Source organism: Coloeus monedula (assembly GCF_965178545.1).
Source record: "Coloeus monedula genome assembly, chromosome: 9".
In the NCBI taxonomy this organism is placed as follows: Eukaryota; Metazoa; Chordata; class Aves; order Passeriformes; family Corvidae; genus Coloeus; species Coloeus monedula.
Genome location: NC_138789.1, coordinates 11,963,449 through 11,987,831, shown reverse-complemented (window position 1 = coordinate 11,987,831; position 24,383 = coordinate 11,963,449). Strand labels below are relative to the sequence as shown.

The 24,383-nt window shown below is 41.5% G+C and overlaps 2 protein-coding genes across 7 annotated transcripts; both read left to right on the top strand.

Annotated features, from left to right (window-relative positions):
• Window positions 1-196: 196 nt before the first annotated feature.
• LOC309576011 (pancreatic alpha-amylase-like) lies at window positions 197-10,082 on the top strand. Of its 6 annotated transcripts, none has more exons than XM_082286930.1 (11): window positions 197-280; window positions 2,744-2,959; window positions 4,450-4,596; window positions 4,878-5,075; window positions 5,606-5,836; window positions 6,673-6,806; window positions 6,892-7,014; window positions 7,125-7,224; window positions 7,436-7,557; window positions 7,667-7,792; window positions 8,398-10,056. In XM_082286930.1, the coding sequence occupies exons 2-11, from the start codon at window positions 2,792-2,794 to the stop codon at window positions 8,585-8,587; spliced, it is 1,539 nt and encodes a 512-aa protein (XP_082143056.1). In that variant the 5' UTR covers window positions 197-280; window positions 2,744-2,791; the 3' UTR covers window positions 8,588-10,056. The 6 variants fall into 6 exon arrangements, with proteins under 6 accessions (XP_082143056.1, XP_082143055.1, XP_082143054.1 ...); XM_082286929.1 differs by lacking the exon at window positions 197-280 and adding an exon at window positions 372-396; XM_082286928.1 differs by lacking the exon at window positions 197-280 and adding an exon at window positions 408-612.
• Window positions 10,083-10,248: 166 nt separating this feature from the next.
• Window positions 10,249-16,683, top strand: LOC309575891 (pancreatic alpha-amylase). Its single transcript, XM_082286755.1, has 10 exons — window positions 10,249-11,429; window positions 12,042-12,188; window positions 12,390-12,587; window positions 14,461-14,691; window positions 15,077-15,210; window positions 15,296-15,418; window positions 15,529-15,628; window positions 15,840-15,961; window positions 16,071-16,196; window positions 16,446-16,683. Exons 1-10 carry the CDS (start codon window positions 11,259-11,261, stop codon window positions 16,633-16,635), a joined length of 1,542 nt encoding a protein of 513 aa, XP_082142881.1. The 5' UTR covers window positions 10,249-11,258; the 3' UTR covers window positions 16,636-16,683.
• The last annotated feature ends 7,700 nt before the right edge of the window (window positions 16,684-24,383 follow it).

Here is a 24,383-nt window from a genome sequence, read left to right as displayed (position 1 = left end):
TGTGTAATTGTTCATTCGATCCTAGAGGGCTTTTTCAGCTTAAATGCTTCTATGGTTCTACAGTGATATGTCCTAACACCCGTGTTGAGCTATGCGTACAGAACGAAAGGCCCACAAGTGAATTTTCAAAGCGCCGAAGTAGGATAACAGCAAGGTGGTGCTGTGCTCAAGGACAAGAATACTTGTTTAAAAAGTGCGGGAAGTGTATGTTCAGAGAACTTTCCATTCTCAAATCTCGACAACAAATGTATTCCAGAACGAAATCTTGTATTGAATCAAGGTAATCGTGTGTAATGTGAAGCTGAGAGCGCAGCGGCGCTGGCCGCGTCCCGCGCTGTCCCTGCGGCGGCGCGGCCCCGGCGGAAAGGGCGGTGCGCGGCGGGGCGGCCCCAGCACGTACGTACCGCGCTCCGCGGGCCCTGCCGGGGGGCTCGGCCGCAGCGGCCGAAGCGGGCTGGCTTCGCCTGCGCGAGCCGTGGGGCTGCTGAGCGGGCTTCTGTGGGGAGCCGCTGCAAGGGACAGGGCCACTGCTATGCTTCCCTGTGACAGCCTTTAGTAGCTGCGGCTTCAGCAGCTGCGTCAGACGTCCCGCAAATTTATAAACTGTTGCAGGTGTGTTGGAGATGGCGGCTGGGCTTCACAGCTCAGGCTGTAACCCAGCAGAAGACAAGGTGACCCGAGTCCCGTGTTGGCCAAGACATCGGTAGGGCTCTGCAGAGAGACTTTGCTCTCAAAGTTCTCTTCATTGCAATCAATGTTGCTTTCTTCCACGTGGCCTCTTACAATTTTTCCGAATTTCCAAAGCATTCTGAAGCTCGAGCCTTCAGAATGCAGCGAGGATTTCAACATCCCTATTCTCTTATTATTGCTTGTATTGAAGGCAGAACAGGCATAAACCCATTTCAGGGAAACGAAAATCTACATTGAGTCTTTAAGCACTAGGCCTTGGAGCTAGTTAGGTCAAGGTATTATTCTTACTGCTTTGTGTAATTTAGTGCTTTGTGTATTTACTGCTGGAAGTGAAACTTGCCAATCTGATAGATGGCTTTGCTCATCAGAGAAGATCGATTTTTTTTTTTTTTTTTTTTTTTAAGGTCATTTTCTCTTAATGTATGTTCTTCCTATCAGGGCAAAAAAGCATTCCCTTATGAAAATGGAAGCACGCAGAGCAACTGCTTGTGGGTGAAATTTATCTGTATACTTTACTGAAGATCTACAAGTAAATAATTGTATTAAAGTTATTTTGTTCACAAGCAGAAAAGCAAGCTAAGTATACCATATGCTTACTTCTAAGTAACTGCCTGCTTGTGAAGAACAGTGATAGCTGATAGCAATGGGTGGCAGGTTCTATACTTTACAAACTGGTATATTTTGTGCCTAAATTTGTTCCAAAGAGTGCAGTTCCACTGCCTGAGAGATATGGATCATCCATATAAACTTATGTCTGGGTAGCTGTATCATAGCAGGTTGGAGTTTTTGGCAGTGCATTCCCGCGTGTATATGAAATTAGGAAAAGCACTGGTTTCCTTCATGTTGCAAACCTGAGGGCCCTTGTGTTCATACTTAAACCTTCACTGAGGTGTTTGGTTTCCCCTATGACAGGAATCTCTCTTTGCTCTCTGTTGTTTCTGTAAGATAGCTTTTTATAAAGAATAGATACTTAGAGGAAAGTAACAAGATTCTGTATTCTGTTATTTAAGGGAAGCATTACTTTAGCTTATTGTTTGCAGAAGTTCTTCTTGGAGGACTTATTTTTACCTCAGACTCTCTAAATCAACTTCTAAATGTGAAGAGTGCAAAATAAGGCTCTCAATAGAGTAAGGTAAACCTTGGTAGTTGTTTAGTTTCTGGTTTGTTATATGTTATTATACGTCTCTAGATAAGAAAGAAGAGAGGCAATTTTAATACAAGGATTGTCATCTGTATTTGTCCACAAGTAAATACAAATAGGATATGCGTTGGGAAATACAGCTCTTAGCCTAGCTAATCAGAAGGGAATGCAGCTGGTTTCAATCCTCTGGAAAGCTCCTTTTGCAGAACTCTGTACTTGGGCACTGAGAAGGAGATTTCTTGGTTATGGAGCTTCACAGCACTTTTAATGTCTGCATGCCATTGCTCATGTTCTTAGAAGGAAAATATCTCCACACAAATTGTACAGGTGTGCATCAGACATTTAGCATTTCTGGGTTTGAGTCACTATAATAATTTCTGTATCTGAGAGATCTTCCAAGTTTCAGGCTGTTGTTTGAATGAGAGATGTCATGCATATCATGAGTGACAGACTCGTGTATGTTACACCTCCACAGTATCTGAGGTTTCATAAGAAATCACAGTAAGAAATACGCTGCCTCTGCAAGATCTTGTCCAAATATGTTCAAGTTGTAGCAACACCAGTTTGAAAAAAAAGATGCCTCTCAAGGATAAATAGGAATGTAAAATATTATACATTAAAATAAGAAGCAAAATGTCCATTTCAGTCTATGTAAGTATTCCTTTGCCTTTTGGGGTAGTTTTTTGCTTTATACTAATAAAAACACAGCTGTTGCACTCTGGAGGCAGCCTGCATTAGACAACATCTGAATTTTAACTGCATGAAAACAAAGTTACTGTTCGTATGGGAGTTTTATATAGTTTAGCTAAAATCCAGTTCTCATACAAAATGACAAGTAAATAAATATGATGCCAGAGATGGGTGTTTACCTTTAAATGTGTATTTTCTAATGTGTACTTTACCCTCTTGCAGGAACATTGACAGTTAGTAAGAAGAGCACAACTGATCACAGAGCACTGGATGGGTATCTATTTTCTGCTGTTAATTGTAGGGCTTTGCTGGGGGCAGTACAACCCCAACACTCTGCCTGAGAGAACATCTATTGTGCATCTCTTTGAATGGCGCTGGCAGGATATTGCTCTGGAGTGTGAACGCTACTTAGCTCCTAATGGATTTGGAGGAGTTCAGGTACGTCTGTTCCTATCAGTAGGTAGTAAAATTGCTGCATAGATGATAATTTGTTTTTCACAGAAATTGTTCAGTTTGCCAAAGGACAGACACTGAGAAAGAAAAATAGAAATTGGTAATGGAAGTAGTAAATGCTGACAAATATGTTTTTCAGCTATCATCAAGTAAGCAGGAATTTATTTCATTGCTCCAAAGTGCATGTTTTGCACTCTGTGCTATTACATTTAGATGAATTATAATTGCACATCACTTGCTAAATCTTTTTTTTTTTACTGCTGTGAAGAGTAACCTATGTTTATCTGCTTGATATTATTTAAATCAAGGGAAACTCTGAAGAGCTAGATAAATGTAAAATGAAACTATGACTGAACAAAGGGCATCCAAAGAACAAAAAATGCTGAGGGTTTTAAATAATTAAGTACAAAAGGATGCTAATTGTGTTCACCCAAACTGGCAAGTTTCTTTCTGTAAAGCACGGTGTCACAGTAAGCCACTTGTTTGAGGAGACCCTTGTTTGCAGGAGCCTGGTGTGAGCAGGTGGAAGTGAACTGAACACAGGTTCTAGTGAAGGTGTCCCTGTGTGAGCCAGGTCTGTCTGAACAACAGAGACATGTTCCTGTGGAACCAGTACTGGCACTTGGGTGGGGTGGCATGGCAGGAGAACAGCCACCTATTAAACTATTTCAGTTTGCCTGTCAGATTGCTTAGGAAAAATTGGTGTGAAGTCTGCCTGTTTCTTGTAGCCCAAGAGATTGCAAGCTGGCCTGAGTGAGAACTTCTGCATAATTTTCAAATAATACATACTTTCTTTGCTACCTTCTTTCCAGGCACACAGACGAGATTGATTTTAAACTGATTTCTCAGACTGTGGTATATGCATCTATATCTTTTTAATCCATTCAGTGGCAGGGTCTCAGGAAGTTTTTTTCAGATGATGGCTTGCTGAGCTGATTAGGAAGGTGTGGCATCTAAGAAGATGCAGGGATCTTTCTGAGAAGTGGTGGGATCAGGTTGTTATGCCCAGAGACTTGGAGGTAGCAGCAAAAGCTTGTTGCCTAAAAAGTATCCTGAAAAGTCTGTAAAAGGAAGAGGTGTGATTCACCTTGAAACTTAGAAGAATTAGGTCAAGAATGCATTTATCCAAAACATTACAAAAATGGGAAGTTGGATCAGTTTTAAAGGCAGGATGTTTTGTCAGTTGTTATGCAGTCACTTCCTTCCTCTGCTGACCTAGTTGTTCAATTTCAGATACGTCTTTGAGGCCTGCAGTTGCTCGTAAAGATAATTAGGACACTCTGTCCATGGACCTAATTTTTAGTATATTTCTACCTGCTGAAGGCCAAGCCTAAGTCTTTTATTTCCAGCCTACTACAGTGTAAGCAGAGGATACTGAGGATCTAAGTGGGTTGTGTTCTTGCTCTAAAAATACTGCACAAACAAATTAACCATTGTCAGTATCCTGTTACCAAGTACCATTGTTTTATTCACAGATTTCACCTCCAAATGAAAATGTTATCGTTACTGACCCCCAGCAACCATGGTGGGAAAGATACCAACCTGTCAGCTACAAGCTGTGCACAAGATCTGGAAATGAAACTGAATTTAGAGACATGGTGACCAGGTGCAACAATGCTGGAGTAAGGGCTTTTAAAACCTTCTGGTGTTTACAATACGAGGATATAGACAGGCAGTGATTCTACCATTTTCAAAAATGGATGCAGTGTTATCTGCTTGTCTGTTGGGCTGCCTGTTTGATCACCGTTGCTGTATGCTAATAAAAAAAACCTGAATAAAATGCTGGGTGAAGCAAGCAAACAGAAATAGGGGGATAGGGCAGGAGGTATGGGACAGAGAACATCAGTTAGTGGTGCTGTGGGAAGTGGCTTTTTCAAATTGTTATGTGGATACTGTTCTCTAGGTGCACATTTATGTGGATGCAGTGATCAACCATATGTGTGGAGCTAATGCTGGGGCTGGTGACCATGCTACTTGTGGAAGCTATTTCAATGCAAAGACTGAAGATTTCCCAGCTGTGCCCTATTCTGGCTGGGACTTTAATGATCATAAATGTAAATCTAGAAGTGGAAACATTGAGAATTATCATGATATATCTCAGGTAAACCTATAACTATAGCTTTCATGTACATCTGTTCCTGTGCTGTGATTTCTTTGCTCTCATTTACTGTGAGACATTTTTTAAAAGGAAAAAAAAAACCTGATAAAAACCCACCCAAATTAGTAACAGAGGTTAGTGTTGCTGTCAGGAACACCACTTCTTAAAGGGATAGCTGTACTTGAGACAATGGCTCAATATCAGATTTAGATAAGTGTTCTTAGGTACTTAATGAAGACAATTTACAGCTCAACAAATCTATTTAGTGCGATAAAAAAAGGTAGAAGTTATTTGCCTTTAACTGTAATTTGGAATTTTTCTTTGGTCTCAGTTTCAGAAAAGAGGGCTAAATGCAATTTGTTAATGCAGCTGCTGTGTAAATGACTCTCCAAGGCAAAAATATGTATGGGGAACAAAGGCTACTGAAGGTTTTATTTGGCATTTGAATGCAGGCAAGAGCATTCAAAATGTATGTAGAACACTATATTAAGTCTATTAGGTGAAAAATGTTTCATTGCAGAATTTTTGCCCAGGTCCGGGACTGCCGCCTGGTGAGCCTGCTGGACCTGGCCCTGGAGAAGGACTATGTGCGCTCCAGGGTTGCGGAGTACATGAACCATCTCATTGACATCGGCGTCGCAGGATTCCGGATCGATGCTGCCAAGCACATGTGGCCTGGGGATGTCAAGGTGATTTTAGACAAGCTGAAAGATCTAAATACTCAATGGTTTCCTGCAGGAACTAAACCTTTCATTTACCAGGAGGTAATCTTTATTTTTTTAAATTTTACTTCACAAACATATTTCTTTCAGGCCCAGTATAGGCTCAGTCACACATGGAAGGCAATGGGCTGAGCCCAAGCAGATCTATAGAAGATTTAATAACCATAATCTACAAATATCTAATCTGCCTATAAATGGTAATTGATGTTCAAAATGTCCCACTTGTTTTGTACCTGGAAATTTTATTGAGATGAAATTGACTACATTGGAGTTAGTGTAAAAATTCTATTGGTTTAAAAAAGAGATTTCATTTCATGAATTTTAAATTCTGGATAATAAATTGCAATAGAATACATAAATGTTGATTTTGGTCTGAAAATTTATTTTCCAGTGGCATAACAACTGTTACTTGATATTCCGAATTTGTTCTACATTTAAATAATAAATTGGAACAAGCAGGTAATCCTTGATGTCAGTCAGCAGAAGCTAAACTTGCTGCACACATTTTATTAAATTAGTATCTTGCCTGAAAAGTCTAGGAAAATAGAAACATTCTTTAGCTCCATAGTGAAATGGCGCAGCCCAACTGCTGGAAGCAGAGGCGTTGATCACCATACAAAGTGTAAAGTTTGTACAGCCCAAGCCTTAATGATGGGTGAGTGATCAACTGGGGTAAGGTGATACAGGATGGAGATGGAAAAGAGGTTCACAGCTGGGCTGAGCTAAAAAGAAAACGTAGCCTACATACAGTATTTGGCTTTCTTGCAAAAATGTAATTAGATCAAGTATTGTCCCCTTGATAATCCAATGTGTAAAGCAATGTCTTTTATTTGTTTGATTTTTGTGTAGAAAAAAATGCTCTGTCTTTCTTGTACCAGGTAATTGACTTGGGTGGAGAGCCCATCAAAGGCAGCGAGTACTTTGGAAATGGCCGAGTGACAGAATTCAAATACAGTGCCAAACTGGGGACAGTGATCCGCAAGTGGGACGGAGAAAAGATGGCCTACTTAAAGTAAGGATGAAGATGCTGCAGCTTATGCAGGATTCACTGGCTACGACAATTGACAGGGTAGCTTCAAGTCTGTGTTTTTGTCTAGGAACTGGGGAGAAGGCTGGGGCTTTGTGCCTTCCGACAAAGCCCTGGTCTTTGTGGATAATCACGACAACCAGAGAGGGCACGGGGCCGGCGGAGCTTCTGTTCTGACCTTCTGGGATGCCAGGTAAGGGATTGCCTTGTCTGGGTGATACTTCCTGCTTTTGCTGGTTTGTCTGTCTGTTCTGTGGCAGGTTCCTCCTTCCACGTCTCATTTCTTGTTTGTCCAACAAACAGGCTCTATAAAATGGCAGTTGGTTTCATGCTTGCTCATCCATATGGGTTCACACGTGTGATGTCAAGTTTTCGCTGGCCAAGATATTTTGAAAATGGAAAGGTGAGCTTGTAATGCTGCAGATTCATCCATGGAGATGAAGGGTCAGACCAGGGCCAGAGAAACAGTCCAGTGCATCTCAGTTTGTTAAGGGATTTCCCTGTCCCACGTTGGATCTAGCTGGTGAAACTTTGATGCTCCCTCTAGCTTTGCTCTCCAGATGGTCTCTCTGCATTTTCAGTCAGAAGTTATAAACCTGTCTTTTTAATGACAGGACATCAATGACTGGGTTGGACCCCCAAGTAACTCGGATGGCTCCATAAAGTCTGTTACAATCAACGCGGACACAACCTGTGGCAACGGCTGGGTTTGTGAGCATCGCTGGCGTCAGATAAAGTAGGGCACTGGGGAGAAACAAGAAGTAAAAGCAGTTGCTTTTGCTTCCTGCTCCATGTGGCTTTAGAGCTGTTGCAGGTGCAGTGCCAGGCATTCCTTGTGTTTCCAGGAACATGGTTATCTTCCGTAACGTGGTGGATGGTGAGCCTTTCTCCAACTGGTGGGACAATGGCAGCAATCAAGTAGCTTTTGGCCGCGGTAATAAAGGCTTCATCATCTTCAATAATGATGACTGGTAAGTCAGTGGGAAATAAATTATAATTTATTATGGTTATAAATAAGTTATTATCTATGTATTAAAATAATCTAGTTAGTAGTGAAACCTTTTAAGGTGTTGCTAGGTCGAATAGATATTTGTAATGGATGCCTCAGTTGTTGACAATTTAAACTCAGCATTTTCCATTCTACCATAGAGACTCTTCACTCTTGGCAGTTAGGCCTTGTACCGTGGTTTTGCTATTTCCCTGAAATTCTGAAGTTCTTAAGTTGGCTGTGTCACGGAGCCTAGTCAGCCAGCAAAGCCTGAACTTTTAGAAGTGAGGGAAATTGTAAACTCGGGAAAATGTTCTAAATGTGACAGTTTTAGAAACTGTATTGCTATCTTTTACACAAGAATGAGATGATAAGAGAACGGGAGTATGTCAGGTCTGTAATAATTAGAAGTAGGTTGCGGTGATGAGCAGTTTGAAGGATGTAGTGATTGGATAGATTTCTGCAGTGTCCAGAGAAGTGCTAGAGGATAACTCCAGAATAACTTAATGTTTGAGAGGATCTCCAATATGATTTGCAGAGCGTTCTAGAGTCCTCATGATCCTTACTGCGCTTCATTCTTTTCCAAAGGTCCTTGAATGTATCTCTGCAGACTGGTCTACCTGCTGGCACTTACTGCGATGTCATTTCTGGGCAAAAGGAAGGTGACTTCTGTACAGCAGTTGAAGTTCATGTTGCTGCTGATGGCATGGCTAATTTCCTGATTGGGAATGAAGATGAAGACCCATTCATTGCCATTCACGTTGATGCTAAATTGTAACCAGATGTGTTGTGCATGTGTTGTTCTTTCTCCCATGTATCTTTGCTAACAGCAAACAGATGTGCAGAATGTCCTGGCTCTCAGGACTGCATGAACCGAGAGAGTAAAGTGTGTTAGCTCTAATACTAATGGAATAGTGAGCAGCTGCTGTACAGAGATGGGAGCTGGTGGTGCCAATGCAGATCTGGGAGTGGTGCTATACACCTGCGTGCATTTGTAAGTGCACTTTATTCAGTTAAAGTACTAATAAAAAATGGAAGGAGAAGATTGACATCACTTAATTTAGAAATGTGTTGCTCTGTGCCTAAGTGGTAATGTAGTTCTCTTTAGGGGCAAGCAGGACTGGGAATTAACAGGATGTCCAAAAACCAAGAAAGGACCCCTTTGTGCTGGAACATGGCACAATTCCAGTTGATATCAAGTTATAACTCAGTTAAAAATGTGTTTCTTCTGTCAGTCTGTAGCTTCTCTCTATGTGGTGAATAAAAAATGGCATTCAAATCAAGTTTATCCCATTTTTGTGATGAACCAAACATGGGGCCTGGGTCAGAGAAAGCTGGTCCGTGCCACTCAGTTATTCCAGCCTGTGGCATCATTCAAGCCTGTGTATTACCTGGTTCATAGTCAGCTTCTGCCTGTACAAATCAAACCTACACATCTTCCATTGTTACCCCAGTACTGGCTTGATCTCCACTGCTGATGCCTATAATGCACTCACCATTAGGATGGTGGGCACTCCCAGTTGTAGGAAAGGAATATGTGTGTTGAAACCTGCTGAAGCTCATTGCTAGCTTCAGAAAACTTTGGTTAGTTGTTAATTTTGTATAGTCTTTTGTGCTGAGCAATGTGTACACTCCTCCCCATGCTGTTCTGGCTAAACCAAGGAGGCATTCACACCCCTTTGACATCCTCTGGTGATGCACTCAAGTGCCACAGTTGTTTATCTGAAATAAAGGCCACCTGCCAGCCCTTTGTGCTGAATTCAAGTCAGCATTTTTTTGCAACCTGCTTGAACAGTCACAGCCTGCATAGCCTGTCGTGGGAGAGCTCCCAGTCCCCTTTGCCAGTGGCTTTGCCATCCATTGCGTTGGGCTATTGAGGATGAGTCCATCCCTATTCTTGGCTGACAGCAGTGTATTTTTCACTGGAAGATACATGCCATTGGAAACTGAAAGTCATGCAGTTCAGGTCATTCCATCACCACGGTGGCACTCCACAGGGAATGGTGATGTAAAAATTAACCGCAGGCACATTTGGTTGCTCTCAGTTATATTGAAGAATGAGGGGGTCTCTTTTCACTGAATTGGTAATCACAAGGTTCAATCACTCACTGGTTCCTTGCTGTTAGTGAGTAGGCAAGGTCATTTGCAGTAATTCACCATTTCATTGTAATAGTGGGAAAAAAAGCCTTTAGTAAGGTCTGTGATATGAAAATGAACAGGTGGAAAAATGGGACCTGCTTGTGTGTTTTGTCCTTGAAGACTAAATCTGGGAAAGAGAAGGATGCATGTGAAGTACTGGCATGGCTATTTTCCGAAAGAACACACCAGAGGCAGTTCAGGTGCGAAGTGCACTGATGTTTCTTTTCTCATGGAGTAGGTGTGACTTTTTTTAAATTTTTTTTTTCTTCACAGCTGTTCATCAAATGGCAGTGATTTTCTGGTCTTTGTATTCTCTTGGAGTATTGTTTTATTGTTGGTATGACTCAAGTTTATTCACGGAGGATTGTTGCTGAGACCTTGATCTTACAAATCAGTTCCAAGTGAAGACCTGAAATAATTTCATGAAGAAAAGTCAAAAGTCTTTTTTGAAGGAGAAAATTGTAGGAAAAGCAAGAAAGGACTTGGACAACAGCTCTTGCTTTCAAATTTAGTTGTATGTCAGGCAGCTAAAACTCATCTGCACTATCATTTGCATTTGATTTTGAGTTTTGTTCCTTGACTCAGATGAATCATTGGTCATTTTAAATGAGATGAAACCTTATGCAAAGTTCCTGCTGGAAAGGCAAATGCAGCTCTGATCACTTTCCATCAGGTAGAGCCACAGCTGCTCTGTATGACTGTGTTAAGAAAACCAGTAATAGTTCCTAGCAGGGCCTGGGCAGTGACACCAGAGAAACATCAGGTGGGAAAAGGTGTCAGTTTCTAGTCACCAGTGGGATTCACCTGGTGAAGACCTACAGTGTCTTGTGTGATAAATCTTATTACCGTTTAAGCGTGGTTGTTCAGGTACCTTGAGAGCAAGATGCCTCTGAATGCTGGCAAACTCATTCATTCTCCTAATGCTGTTAGATTTCCAGTCATCTTTCAATCACCTCCCACTCCTTTTACCTTCAAGAGACACCTTTGAGGGTCTATGTATTATGTTTTGGAATACTTTTGATAAAGTCTCTTTGTTTGCATGATTGGAAAGAGAGCAGTTCTGGATTTGGGTGCAATGCTCACAGACCACTTGGTTTATCATGGTGTATAATCATTGAGAAAAGGTATTTTATTATCAGCTGTTGGGTAATCCAGGTGGAAAAACAAACCAAAGGAATGATACTGAGCTAGCTATCTAAATAATAACTGGTAGTGCTGATGTGAATTTTGACACTTGCTATAGGAACTTTGTAGCCTTGCAGGCACATAAATAGCCAGTAGAGAGACCACAGCCTTACACTGAAGGCACCATGCAAGTCCTCCTCGTCCTCCTTGCAGCTGCAGGGCTTTGCTGGGGGCAGTACAACCCCAACACTCTGCCTGAGAGAACATCTATTGTGCATCTCTTTGAATGGCGCTGGCAGGATATTGCTCTGGAGTGTGAACGCTACTTAGCTCCTAATGGATTTGGAGGAGTTCAGGTGAGTTGTTTCCTCACAGTTGTTTGAGTAGTAGGAGAATGGCACTGTAATATATGATTATTAAATAAAATGCCTGAGTTGGAGACACTCAGCTCCAAGTAAGTTTGCTGCTGAGGAGGGAGCATTGGAAGCAGTGACTGCTTTTAGAAGCAATCCTAACCCTGCAGGATCAATGAATGATGGTGTATCTCTAGCAGATCAGTTAGAAAGTAGCATGCTTTCCTCTGAAAGGCTTCCTCTGAAAGCTAAGTAGAAAGTAAAGCTCTTTACCTTGTTCTAAAGGATGTATGTGAGCATTGAGGTTTGGCATTCCTAAGGCTGTCATTATTACAGGTAAAAATAATTCCTGTGGCTTCAGCCTTTCTGTGTACCTGTCCTTGAAAGCAGACCCATGCTGCATCTGGGCAACCCATGGGAACAAACCAAAATGTCTTTCTTGCCAGTGTACAAGACAGACATCTCACAGACCTGAGCTTCTGCTGAGGGAGAGAGACTGGGTTGGGCACTAACCTGCCTCCTCTGAGGGCAGAGGTCTTGAGTGCAGATTTTGCCCTTAAAATGTTGAAATAAAACCATTTGATTTATTATCAAAGTACATAATTTCATCTGCAGGTTTCACCTCCAAATGAAAATATTGTCGTTACTAACCCGAACAGACCCTGGTGGGAAAGATACCAGCCCATTAGCTACAAACTCTGCACTCGATCAGGAAATGAACAGGAATTCAAAGATATGGTGACCAGATGCAACAGTGTTGGGGTAAGTGCCTTGAAAATCTGTGTCTGATACAGCAAGAAGTGCTGTATCAGCTGAGGGAAGGTGCTGCTATCCTCAAAGGAGGTGTAAACTGAGAAGAAACTGAAAGGGAAAAAATTCAACTTAATAGTGATGTGGTAAAGCCCTGGCTATCACTTCACGCTCACTAGAAAACATACTGAAATGCACATATTGCTGTTCCAGGTTCGTATCTATGTGGATGCTGTCGTCAACCATATGTGTGGGTCTGGAGGTGGTTCAGGCACACATTCTACCTGTGGAAGCTATTTTAATGCCGGAAACAGAGATTTTCCAGCTGTACCATACTCTGGCTGGGATTTCAATGATGGCAAATGTTACAGTGGAAGTGGAGAAATTGAAAATTATGGTGATATGTATCAGGTAACTTCCTCTGGCAAAATTTTCCTTTTTTTTTTTGACATGTTCTGTAAACCCTACAGTAAGATCATTCAAATGGTGTAGTGCCTCACAAAACCTGTGCGTAGTCACTTGACAAGTGAATGAGGTAGTGACCGTAGGTACAAGTGGTGCAAAATATTCTAAGTACTGAGGAATCAAGAACCTGTGTGCAGATGTTTGCTCCTGAACTGAGCCCAGAGTACTCAGCTCAGCCTGTGAGCTCATTTTTATCGCTTATAAACTCAGCTGATCATGGTAAGGAGCCGCCTTGGAAAATTGACAGCAGTGCAAGGTGGTGTCCTGGTTGCACAAATTACTGGTTTTTGTAGTTAGAATATGTAGCAGTTCTTTCTCAAGCTCTTCCTTCAGCCACTGTGCAACGACACATCATGATGTTTCTGCACTTGCACTGTTTCATGTGAGGTTGTCCTTCATTGGTTCAGGTGGCTCCTGCTATGGTAATCCCTATAACACACATCTCAAATCCTGGATTACAACAGGTTAAAGGTATTTCCATTGCAGTCTCCACTCCCAGTTCCTTTGGACTAGACCACCATGTTTAACACTGCAATGAACTCCTCTCCGTACCCCCGCTCTGGCTTGGACTTACCTGGAGACTGCAGTCCCTCAGGGTTGTACCTTCCCCAAGAGCAGCCATTTCTGTGAGCCACAGGCTCTTCAGGGCACACCTGCTGCTGGGTTTATCCACAGCCACAGTGGCTCTGAGGGGCAGCTGTTCCAGCACGGCCCTGTCCATGGGCCTCAGTGCCCTCAGAAACAGATCCGCTCCAGCACGGCCTCACCCATGGCCACCATCCCCGCAGAAAGCAAACCTGCCCCACACGGCCTCGCCCCTGGCTGCAGTCCCTGCAGGGTGTTCCTGCTCTGCTGTGGCTTTATCCATGGCCATGGCTTTGAGGCGCTCCAGCAGGGCCTCGTGAACAGCCACGGGTGCGTCAGGGTGTGCGTGCTGCAGCACGGCCCTGTCCTTGCGCCCGGCGCCGTCAGGGGTGCACCTGCTGTGGCACGGGCACAGCCACGGCCACAGACACTTTGAGATGCACCTGCTGTGGTGTGGACTTTCCCATGGCCACAAACCCTTCCAGATGTACCTGTTCCACCGTGGACTCACCCACAGGTCAGAGCCCCTCTGGCTCGAGTCCACACTGGAGTTGCAGCAGCGCAGGAACAGCAGCGCTGCCCCGGCCAGGTGCCAGCCCAGGCCATCGCCAGTGCCGGGATCAGAACGTCCCAGAGGGAGGGGATCAGCAGCACAGGCTGCAGCAAAGCAAAAAGCAGCCACTAATGAGCCCAAGACTCTAATGCACAGGGAGGCGAGTGAGCCCCATGGCAATCACAGGAGCCTGCCAGTTATTAGCCAAACAGCAGTAACAGTTAGGAATTCCATCTAGCACATTAACTGTAGCTGTTGTTAATTTGAACCCTTTGAGTCCCATGTTGGGCACCAAAGAGGACTTGCGGTTTAACTCAGCCAGCAGCTAAACACCACTCAGCCTCCTACTTACAGTGGGATGGGGCAGAGAACGGGAAAAGTAAAACAGAAAACTCGTGGGTTGAGATAAAGACAGTTTAATGGGTAAAGAGAAAGCCACACACACGAACAAAGTAAAACAAGGAATTTATTCACAACTTCCTCTTGGAAGGCAGGTGTTCAGCTGTCTCCAGGACAGTAGAGCTTTATCATGTGCAGCGGTGACTTGTGAAGACAAACGCCTTCACTCTGGATATCACTCCCTTCCTTCTTCCCAATCCAATACAACCTCATTAACCACCACCCCACCTCCACCCCTCCTTTGGTGTAATACACAGATATTTTTATCTTTTCTGTGCACAGGTCCGGGACTGCCGCTTGGTCGGCCTTCTGGATCTGGCCCTGGAGAAGGACTATGTGCGCTCCAAGGTTGCAGAGTACATGAACCATCTCATTGACATTGGTGTAGCAGGCTTCCGGATCGATGCTGCCAAGCACATGTGGCCTGGGGACATAAGAGCATTTCTGGACAAGCTGAAAGATCTAAATACTCAATGGTTTCCTGCAGGAACTAAACCTTTCATTTACCAGGAGGTAATCTCCACGTTTTCTCCTTTATGTTTGTCTTTGTCTTTTGTATCTCTTTTGCCTCCTTCTTCAGAGGAACAACAATACATTTTCATCCAATTTATCCCAGAAGGAGCTCACAATTTACTTAGAGCAGCCCTGCAGACATAGGTAGTTTTAATTTTTAAAAATGCCTCCAAAACAGATCGTCAGTCAAATTTACCTTTCCTTTTTTCAGTAATGTTTTTACATGTATCCCTCATGTCTTGTACTGACTTTGTGTTGATCTGCACAGCACAAATACTTAAATACCTTTTCTCCATGTAAAGCAAGAACTCGTGTTGAGTACGGTACCTGGCATTTATGGTCTTTGTGAGACAAGAAGGGATACAGGTTTTCTTTCTTGTACCAGGTAATTGACTTGGGTGGAGAGCCCATCAAAGGCAGCGAGTACTTTGGAAATGGCCGAGTGACAGAATTCAAATACAGTGCCAAACTGGGGACAGTGATCCGCAAGTGGGACGGAGAAAAGATGGCCTACTTAAAGTAAGGATGAAGATGCTGCAACTTATGCAGGATTCACTGGCTACGACAATTGACAGGGTAGCTTCAAGTCTGTGTTTTTGTCTAGGAACTGGGGAGAAGGCTGGGGCTTTGTGCCTTCCGACAAAGCCCTGGTCTTTGTGGATAATCACGACAACCAGAGAGGGCACGGGGCCGGCGGAGCTTCTGTTCTGACCTTCTGGGATGCCAGGTAAGGGATTGCCTTGTCTGGGTGATACTTCCTGCTTTTGCTGGTTTGTCTGTCTGTTCTGTGGCAGGTTCCTCCTTCCACGTCTCATTTCTTGTTTGTCCAACAAACAGGCTCTATAAAATGGCAGTTGGTTTCATGCTTGCTCATCCATATGGGTTCACACGTGTGATGTCAAGTTTTCGCTGGCCAAGATATTTTGAAAATGGAAAGGTGAGCTTGTAATGCTGCAGATTCATCCATGGAGATGAAGGGTCAGACCAGGGCCAGAGAAACAGTCCAGTGCATCTCAGTTTGTTAAGGGATTTCCCTGTCCCACGTTGGATCTAGCTGGTGAAACTTTGATGCTCCCTCTAGCTTTGCTCTCCAGATGGTCTCTCTGCATTTTCAGTCAGAAGTTATAAACCTGTCTTTTTAATGACAGGACATCAATGACTGGGTTGGACCCCCAAGTAACTCGGATGGCTCCATAAAGTCTGTTACAATCAACGCGGACACAACCTGCGGCAACGGCTGGGTTTGTGAGCATCGCTGGCGTCAGATAAAGTAGGGCACTGGGGAGAAACAAGAAGTAAAAGCAGTTGCTTTTGCTTCCTGCTCCATGTGGCTTTAGAGCTGTTGCAGGTGCAGTGCCAGGCATTCCTTGTGTTTCCAGGAACATGGTTATCTTCCGTAATGTGGTGAATGGTGAGCCTTTCTCCAACTGGTGGGACAATGGCAGCAATCAAGTAGCTTTTGGCCGCGGTAATAAAGGCTTCATCATCTTCAATAATGATGACTGGTAAGTCAGTGGCAGAAAGAGTGTTCCCAGAGAGAACAATAGCATCCCTCATGTGCAATCCAACATGAGTTATTTGAGTGCATGCTGGATCCAGAGAGCTAAAATGGGAGTGTAGGAGGGGTAGGATCAGAAAGCTCATGCTTTACAATGCCCTTCAAATAGGGGAGTAACATCAGGTTCAAAAATATTACACACAATTTGAAATACCTGTTTTGAAAACAATGTATGCATGGTGTTTATTTCTCATAGGAATATGAACGTCTATGTGCAAACTGGACTGCCTGCTGGTACCTACTGTGATGTTATTTCTGGACAAAAGGAGGACAACAAATGTACTGGAAAGCAGGTTTTTGTTTCTCAGGATGGAATGGCAAATTTCCAGATTAATACCGATGCTGAAGATCCATTTATTGCAATTCATGTTGATGCCAAATTATAATTTGGGAGAAATGTCTTCCTCTGTTTGGTCTGTGTATTACTGTTCCCCCATATGTTATTCCCTGGTCTTTGAGCATTCTCTATCTAGAGAATAATAAATGACATTCCAATTGCAGAGTAATGTTTTTCCCTTAATGAATTAGATGTAACTTTATCCCTTCATAACTAGTGGCAATGTAGTGATAGGTTTTAAGACAATGCAGCATTCCAGTTCCCATGCAACAAAAACACTGGAGAAAATAAAAAAAAGAAAAAGAATCCAAGCCAGCACCTGGCTAAGATAAAATGCAGTATTTCCAGGGCTGATCCGTGCACACACACTTGTATCCCAGAGTGGCCACCTTGTGGGCTGTCAGCAACGAGCAGTGCCTACATACAGAGTTTATCCCTTTCTTATGACAAACCAAACCTGGGCTCTGGGTCACTGAAGGAAGCTGGGCTGTGCCAATCAGTTATTCCAGCCTGTGGCATCAGTGAAACCAGCAGGTTACTTGGTTCACAGCCAGCTTGTGCCTGGACAAACCAAAACTGCATCTCTTTCATCGCTTGCCCCGGTGGTTTGAGGCAAGCAAACGCTCCCTGTGCGGGTGCTGCAGGTGCCTGAGAACGCACTGTGTATCCAGGCATTACTTACACCTTGTGCCACTGGCTGAGGCATGGCAGAATCCTGCCCCTGCTGTGGTAGGCTCCCTTATTTTGTAGTATTGCAAAGATAAAAACAGAGCACAGGTTTGGCAGCTTTCCCAAATCTCTTGTCAGCTATGAGAAAATGCTGAGGTAAAAGCAATTGTGTGGGCCTCGCTTTAAGTCAGAGTCTCTGCTAGGCCAAAAGTCTTGACTGCATCCTGGTCTGGAGAGAAAAATGGAAGGAGGTTGCTCCAATTTGAGGTCAAGGTGTACTTTTAAGGGCTATTTCCCTTTTGTGGTGTTGGGGGGCAGATATTGGCTCTCAGTGTGCCCAAGAGCTCCGAGTGTCTGTCAGGGCAGCCATGGTGTGGGAAGAGTCTCCCTGGCCCAGCACTGGACCTCCCAGCTGTCTCCCTTGCTGGCTGTGGCCAGCACCTCCTGGATCCATCCACTCAGCCTCTGGATCCACTCAGAGAGGTGCCAAAGATCCGGAGGGTCGTGAGGCAGGGCGTTCATAGCCTTTGCAAATCTGTTATTTGCCCACAGGGGAAGGTCAGGGAGTCCTCAGGCCCCTCTGAAGTTGATAGGCACTGTCTTAAGCCCTGAATTCAGCTCTAACCCTCAGAAACTGGGATTCCATACTAGCTGTTATTCAGACATTGCCCAATCCCAAGTGCAATAATCAGTTCACACTTCAGATTGCAAATCCACCCCCAAGCCCCACAGCTTTTGTGGCAAATAATTGAAACAACACACACTGATCTGAGGTGTCCATAAATCAACAGGCGGTGCTGAATATGGAGAAGATTGTCTGTGCCTGTGAACATATGTGGATCCATTTTCCAAGGATGCTGGAGTGCAATGAGTGCTTTGCTTAATGTAGATTCACATAGCTCTGCATTTCACAGTGGCATTAAATAGAACATAGAGAAAAAGAAATCTTGAAACACTTGCTTTAGGTGTAAATAAAACTCTGTGGGCCAAATGTTCACTGCTTTGAAAGGACCTAACATGCATTCAGACCTTGTTTTTTGTTCCTTTTCCTTCAGGATTTTGGCACATTGCCTTATAATTTGAGCACAAAGACAGTGAAGAAAACAACAGTGTCATCCAGAGCAACACCAGGCCCTTCAGATAACTCACTAAACCCAGAGTTACAATCAACATTACTGCTGATCTCCAAGTTTTCAAGAAAAGGTTAGTACTAGGAAATGTTTAACTTTTTTTTTATAATTTCCATTGCTACTCTTTTGTGTGTAAAGTGGTGACACTAAGGCCTTAAATTTTTTATACCAGTAATCAATGAAAAATTGAAATTATGTTATGAAATTTATCAAATTTAAAGCAAGACATTTTCTAGGACACAACAGGATGGTACAACAGATCTGCTGAAGTGTAAAATTTTAGAATTTTGTGGCACGATGCAATATTTCATTTTCTGTTACAAGTAGTGCTCACTTTCATTGGCCAAACAGTGAGCTTAGCTGTGTAACTAACCTCTGATTCTATAAATGCATGATAAATTTACAAATTTTAATTTTTTTTCCTTTTTTCCCTCTTTTTATCTTTTTTTTTCTTTTTTTTTTTTTTTTTTTTTTGGTCTTAGTTCTGTCTCCAAATGGAGCTTTCAGCATAATAGTGATCAGAATATAAAGGAAATGATGCACAATAAAGCAAAGTGAATAGCTGCTAGTAGGTACAACTACTCACTGCTCATATTTAAGTTTATATATATAGACACATTCAGGCAGTAAACACTTTTACATTTGTCCAATCAGAAAAAAGAAACTCTAAGTTTAATGATTTATCTGTGTAATGGGTTTAATCCAGAGCTAAAATTTTATATTTGTCACGTAAGGGGAAATAAACAGTGAGATTAGAAAAACCATGAACTCCTAGTGTACTGTGTATGAGTGGACCAGAAAGTCGTTTACTGAATTGTTCATGGCAATTTATTTTCTCAGCTCAGTGCAACAGCAAATATGGAAACTTTTGTTCAGCTCTGCATGCCTTTGTGTCAGCTTATTATTTCCCTGAATCACTGTTACTTTTCTAAGAGAAGGAGTGCTGTAAAGGGAAACTATTGTCTATTTTATAGAGACTGTAAAATTTTTATTCAAGTTATTTTCTTTTAAGGGGAAACAAATGAAAAACTCAACACACAACACTAACTTTTAAATTGCTGATCATGTGTTTATCTGCAATCTGTGTTTTTAAAGTCTTAGTGTATTAGTCTCATTGCACAAGGTATTCTGAACAATATACAGCTATTTCCTTTGCAAGTGTTTTCATGCTGTGGCGATTTTAATTTTGCCTTAATGTTAAATCGGCATGGTTGTAAGAATGAATGCTGATGACACTGTTTGAGATGATAGCGGTGAATTATCTCCAGTCACTAGAGTCAAAGTGAGAGGGAGTGCTTGGATTTTCACCCAGCTGGCACACTAAAGAACTCAGAGTGGGGATAAATAGCCAAAGCATTTATTGTAGGATTAAAAAATTGCCTTACTCCATGTAGGAGTGCAGCTGTGCTGTGGCACTTTTGAGTTGAAAATGGAAATACCAAACATTTGTCAGAGAATGAAATTCCATTGTTTTCCTTGGTCCTAAACTAATAATTAGATTGCATTATGAAGACAACAAGACTGAGAAGTATCCAGTTTAATTAACTGCAATATACTTTCCTATTATTTCAAGATTTATGTGACTGGGGTGTTTTTTTTGTTTGGGTTTTTTTTCCCCACAAAAAGAAAAAAGTGTGATGTCACTGTAAATATGCCATCATATTTTATTTTTCATTTCAGTGGGGAAGAAAGCCTTTGGAATCTTAGCACTTTCTGTGTGTTCGTAGGTGACAAATGATAATAATTGTGTATGCTAATTTCTGCAAACTTCTGAGCATGAACACAGTCAGGAGACCCTTGAAGAAAACCTTTAGGATTTGGGCAAGGTGACTACATGGGACTCATTATGTTTATAATAACTAACATTCAAATTTTGGCCTAATTTACATTGGTATTATTCCTGAGCTGTTCCTCAAAATGTGTGTGGGAAGTAGTAACTAAAATGTTGATTCATTATCTTACAGGACCTCATGGTAGATTTCAAGTATTGGAATTGGTCTGTATTTGAAATGTGGCATTTGTTACACCATTATTTTCTAAAGTCTTCTGTCTTTATGGTTTGGTAAGCATATTTGTGCCTTGGAAATTGTCAGGACTAAGCTCAAATAATTCCTGCCTGAGCTCACAGAATAAAAAAAAAAAATCAGTTACAGAATAGCTATGGACTGAATTTTGGTCATTTAGATACCAATCAAGTTGAATCTCACCAGTTGTAATGTTTAGCAACAGTAAAAAGAAGAGGAAAGGAACACTTAGTTGGACAGATTGCCACCAGGGTGAAAAGGGTAATTTTTTTCCCCCCCGGGTGTTTTCTTGTTTTTTCCCCATGTCTTCTTGTCTGGTACTAAAACTGAAGTGAATGGAAAAAGCCTGTATTATACCCCTGGTTAGCAAGAAAACTGAGGTTAACAAGCATTTGTTAAGAAGTCATGGAGTGGCATCCCACTGTTAAAAGCACAATAGATGCAACAGCAGCAGCCTTGGTCTGCAGACCTACTAATGCTCACAAAGCAATGCAATTCCAAGAATAGCATTTCTCTAAATGGAAGTTTCTTGGAGATGAGGGTAGCTTCACAAACATATATCCACACCTCTACAGACATCTAAATCTCTCGTCTCTTGTTGTTTACACTCCTTCTCTTTGGCTTTTGTAGTCACCCTTTTGATTGTATTTAACCATATGTAATTCACATGGTCTGGTAGAAAATGGCAGTACAATATACCATTAAATCTGCAGCAAGATCATATTGGGATCAACAACATATCAGAACCTTGTTGAGATCAACCCTGGGATGTCTGAACTGAGTGAATGGAGTGAATGTGGATTTCCATGAACTGGTATCATTGCATCTCAGACAAGTTCCTCTGAACCTTGTTGAGACAGATGATGGAGTAGAACTAGTGCAACAAAGGCTAATAACATGAGGTTTCTCAGTCTGGGTTCTGTGCACATTTCTGCCTCAAATAGTCCTTGAATCTTTCTTTTTCTAGACAGTGCAGTTAGGAAAGGGCAGCTGATACATGCAGTGGTGACAGGGACAGGACAGAGCAGTTGGAGCACTGTTGGACAGACAGCAGGGCAGAACAATTAGGCAGGTGGCAAGCTAGAATGAATAACAATATTGGCAAACACAAATGATAGCTAGAACAAGATAGAACACAGAGAATAGGCGAACTCCTGGATAACTTGTCTAGAGGACCAAATTCATGAGTAGAAATTGAAGATTGAAACAACAAAAACAGGACTAAAACTGGTGGTTCAACAAGCACTGTTTATGTCTTGTAGATAGGACATTCATGCTTTAACTGGGAAAAGAAATTATATCTTAGAGCAGCTGTGGATGATAGAACTTTATGATGCTGTAACCTGTAGAAAATTGTCTATTTACTTTATGATAAAAGTAAAGACCTTGTGCTGACAAATAAATTGCCATATTTTGGTGTCAGGCTTGTAAGCTATATAAGAAGAATGGGATGTTAAAACCTCTTTTTAAGAGAGCTCAGATGATACTAGAGAGAAGGAAATGTGCCAGAAAAATCTGAGCAATGGATTTGGATCTAGTTTTTTACTGTTCTTTGGAATCCATTTCAGTATCTCTCCTACAGATGTTTAAAGGTAGCCATCTTTTACATATAATAGCTACCACATTCATTGCCAGCCTTAATATCATAAATTAAGGTGTGGTCTCCACATAAATACCCCACTGCTTGCCAAGGAAAGTGAATGTGGCAGTTCTGCAAAAAAAACACTTACACATGTAAAAACCGCCAAAACAGCAGCCAAAATAGCTGCAATAAAAACCCATTTTCCTGATTTTTTTACATTGTGGGAAAACGCTTTCTATAACTCTTCAGGAGGAAAGCCACGTATTATCTCTGCTGATATTCCTTGTGGCACCATGTGGGTATCAAAACCTCATTGTACTACCAGCCAAGTTATTTTTTCACCTCAGATGAGACTGGACAAGGTTTGTCTTAACAAGTCTACAGCATATGTACAAAGCTGAGAAACTAGAGAAAGAATGTAACTTCACTGTGGAGGGCTGTGGGTTTTTTTGTAAAAGAAGGAAGCATCCCATAATTCAGTCCTGATTCACTATCTTCTTATTTGTTATGGATGAAATACAATTGCCCTCTTGCATGTCTGCTAACTTTGGAAAAACACTCATCTTCTAGAGACACAGGTGGCTTTCTGTTCATTTGATCTTCACACTCAAATGCCATGTTCTGTGTATCCCACACTTAGAGATCAGAAGGTTGGATAAGACTATTGGGGTCATTTCAGTTGCACTATAATTACAAGATGATCCTCTCAACATACCTCTTAAATGTTTTATCTGGTCTACTTTGAACATGACTTTGTTGATCCATCTGTGACTTCTTTTGAAGTGCTACTCTACTGCCTAATGGACTTTGTGGGTAGATTTCTTTTTATGAGTAAGATAAAATTTACATTCTCATATTATAGTTCATCACTCTTTAATCACCTTAAAAAAATCACATTTTCTTTCCCCAACAGTATTTCCTATCAATAGCCAAGAAACTAAGTGTGTGCTGAATGTCAGTGTAGTGTAGATTAACAAGAATTAAATCAACTGCCACAAACTGAAACCCACTTTCATTTTTTCCTTCTTGTTTTTTATCTAGGTAGACACAAAAATCTAGTAACAGGATTTTTCAGTAGAATTTTGGCCTCAGATGATCTGATACTTACACACTTATAAATATGTTAGTTAACCCATAATAATTGCAGGTATAAATAACCTTGTTTCAATATATCTATCTGCTCTGAATATAATAAGAAACAAGTGGTCTAGTGTAAAATCCAGTAGCATGTACTTATGTGTGTATATACATATTATGTGTGTATATCCATACACACACATATGCACACATCTACATCTATGTGTTGGGTTTTTTTTCATTCCTTATGCTTGCAGGATATGCCTTAGGCACTTGGCTGGAAATTAAATTATATATTTATGGATCACTTTATGCTCAATTTCTGCAAATAACTTTTTAGGAATCTGAATTAGCAAATAAGTTTTTATTTCTGGAATAATCAGTGGTGCAATCTCACATTTCTTGTGCACCCAAAATTTTCATTGAGATCAAGTAGAAATCACTGTGGGAAAAAAATTAGCACTGAGACTGATCAGATACAGTAAACTTGTTTTGTTTATGCATATTTCTTTTAGAATGTGTGAAATATTGAGTCTTATTTTTTATTGAGTTCTAACTGAGATTAGAACATCTTTAAAGATGCTTGTATGATTTTGCAGTAAGATGGAATTTTAATTCACCCTTATCCTAACAAATGAGGGAATAGTGGAGAACTTTTTACTGAATCCCCACACCCTTTACACAGTAAAGTATCTGCAGTCTAAACGCTTCCTACTCCTTCTATTCCTCAGAAATGGCAGTTTTTTTCAAACTTGTCTTCATGGGTTTTTTTTTTTAAAGCAAACCTGGTGTCTGTCCTTCTCCCTTCACTATTTTTCAGGAATGCATTCTGTTTCTACATGGCCTCTTGAAATATTTACTATGGTGGGTGGTGACTTCAGATTTGGAAGAAGGAAAAGAGAACAGACAATTTTTCTCTCTTTTCATGTGGAAGAGTCTCATAAAGAAAGCAGGAGAGTTGGCAGGTCTGTTTGATGTCTCATTACAAGGCAGTCACATACAGAATGAAATAATTACTTGCTCAGCTGTTCAAAATACATTTGTGCTGCTACTAATTAAAATTAATTTGGACTTTCAGGAAGGTAGTGCTGTAGAGCACCTTGGCAACACCTCTTCAGTCCACGGCTCCATGCATTTTTCTATCATTCTTGAAAAATAAAAGGCATTCTGCTCTCAAAAAAACAAACCATCAAGAAAACACAACTCCTTGTGTCATGTCATTAGAAAACTATTTTCTTCACAGCTATGTAATACTTTTTAAGATATTCTCTGCATTCATGACATTACCTGTTTTTAGATTGGAACCATACTACAC

Excerpts from the sequence above, each read along its gene's own strand:
- LOC309576011 (XM_082286930.1), top strand. The coding sequence starts at position 2,792 with ATGGGTATCTATTTTCTGCTGTTAATTGTAGGGCTTTGCTGGGGGCAG. Across the intron at positions 2,960-4,449 it reads ATGGATTTGGAGGAGTTCAG|ATTTCACCTCCAAATGAAAA; the intron begins GTACGTCTGTTC and ends TTTTATTCACAG. Across the intron at positions 7,558-7,666 it reads CATCGCTGGCGTCAGATAAA|GAACATGGTTATCTTCCGTA; the intron begins GTAGGGCACTGG and ends TTGTGTTTCCAG.
- LOC309575891 (XM_082286755.1), top strand. The coding sequence starts at position 11,259 with ATGCAAGTCCTCCTCGTCCTCCTTGCAGCTGCAGGGCTTTGCTGGGGG. Across the intron at positions 15,962-16,070 it reads CATCGCTGGCGTCAGATAAA|GAACATGGTTATCTTCCGTA; the intron begins GTAGGGCACTGG and ends TTGTGTTTCCAG. Across the intron at positions 16,197-16,445 it reads ATCTTCAATAATGATGACTG|GAATATGAACGTCTATGTGC; the intron begins GTAAGTCAGTGG and ends TATTTCTCATAG.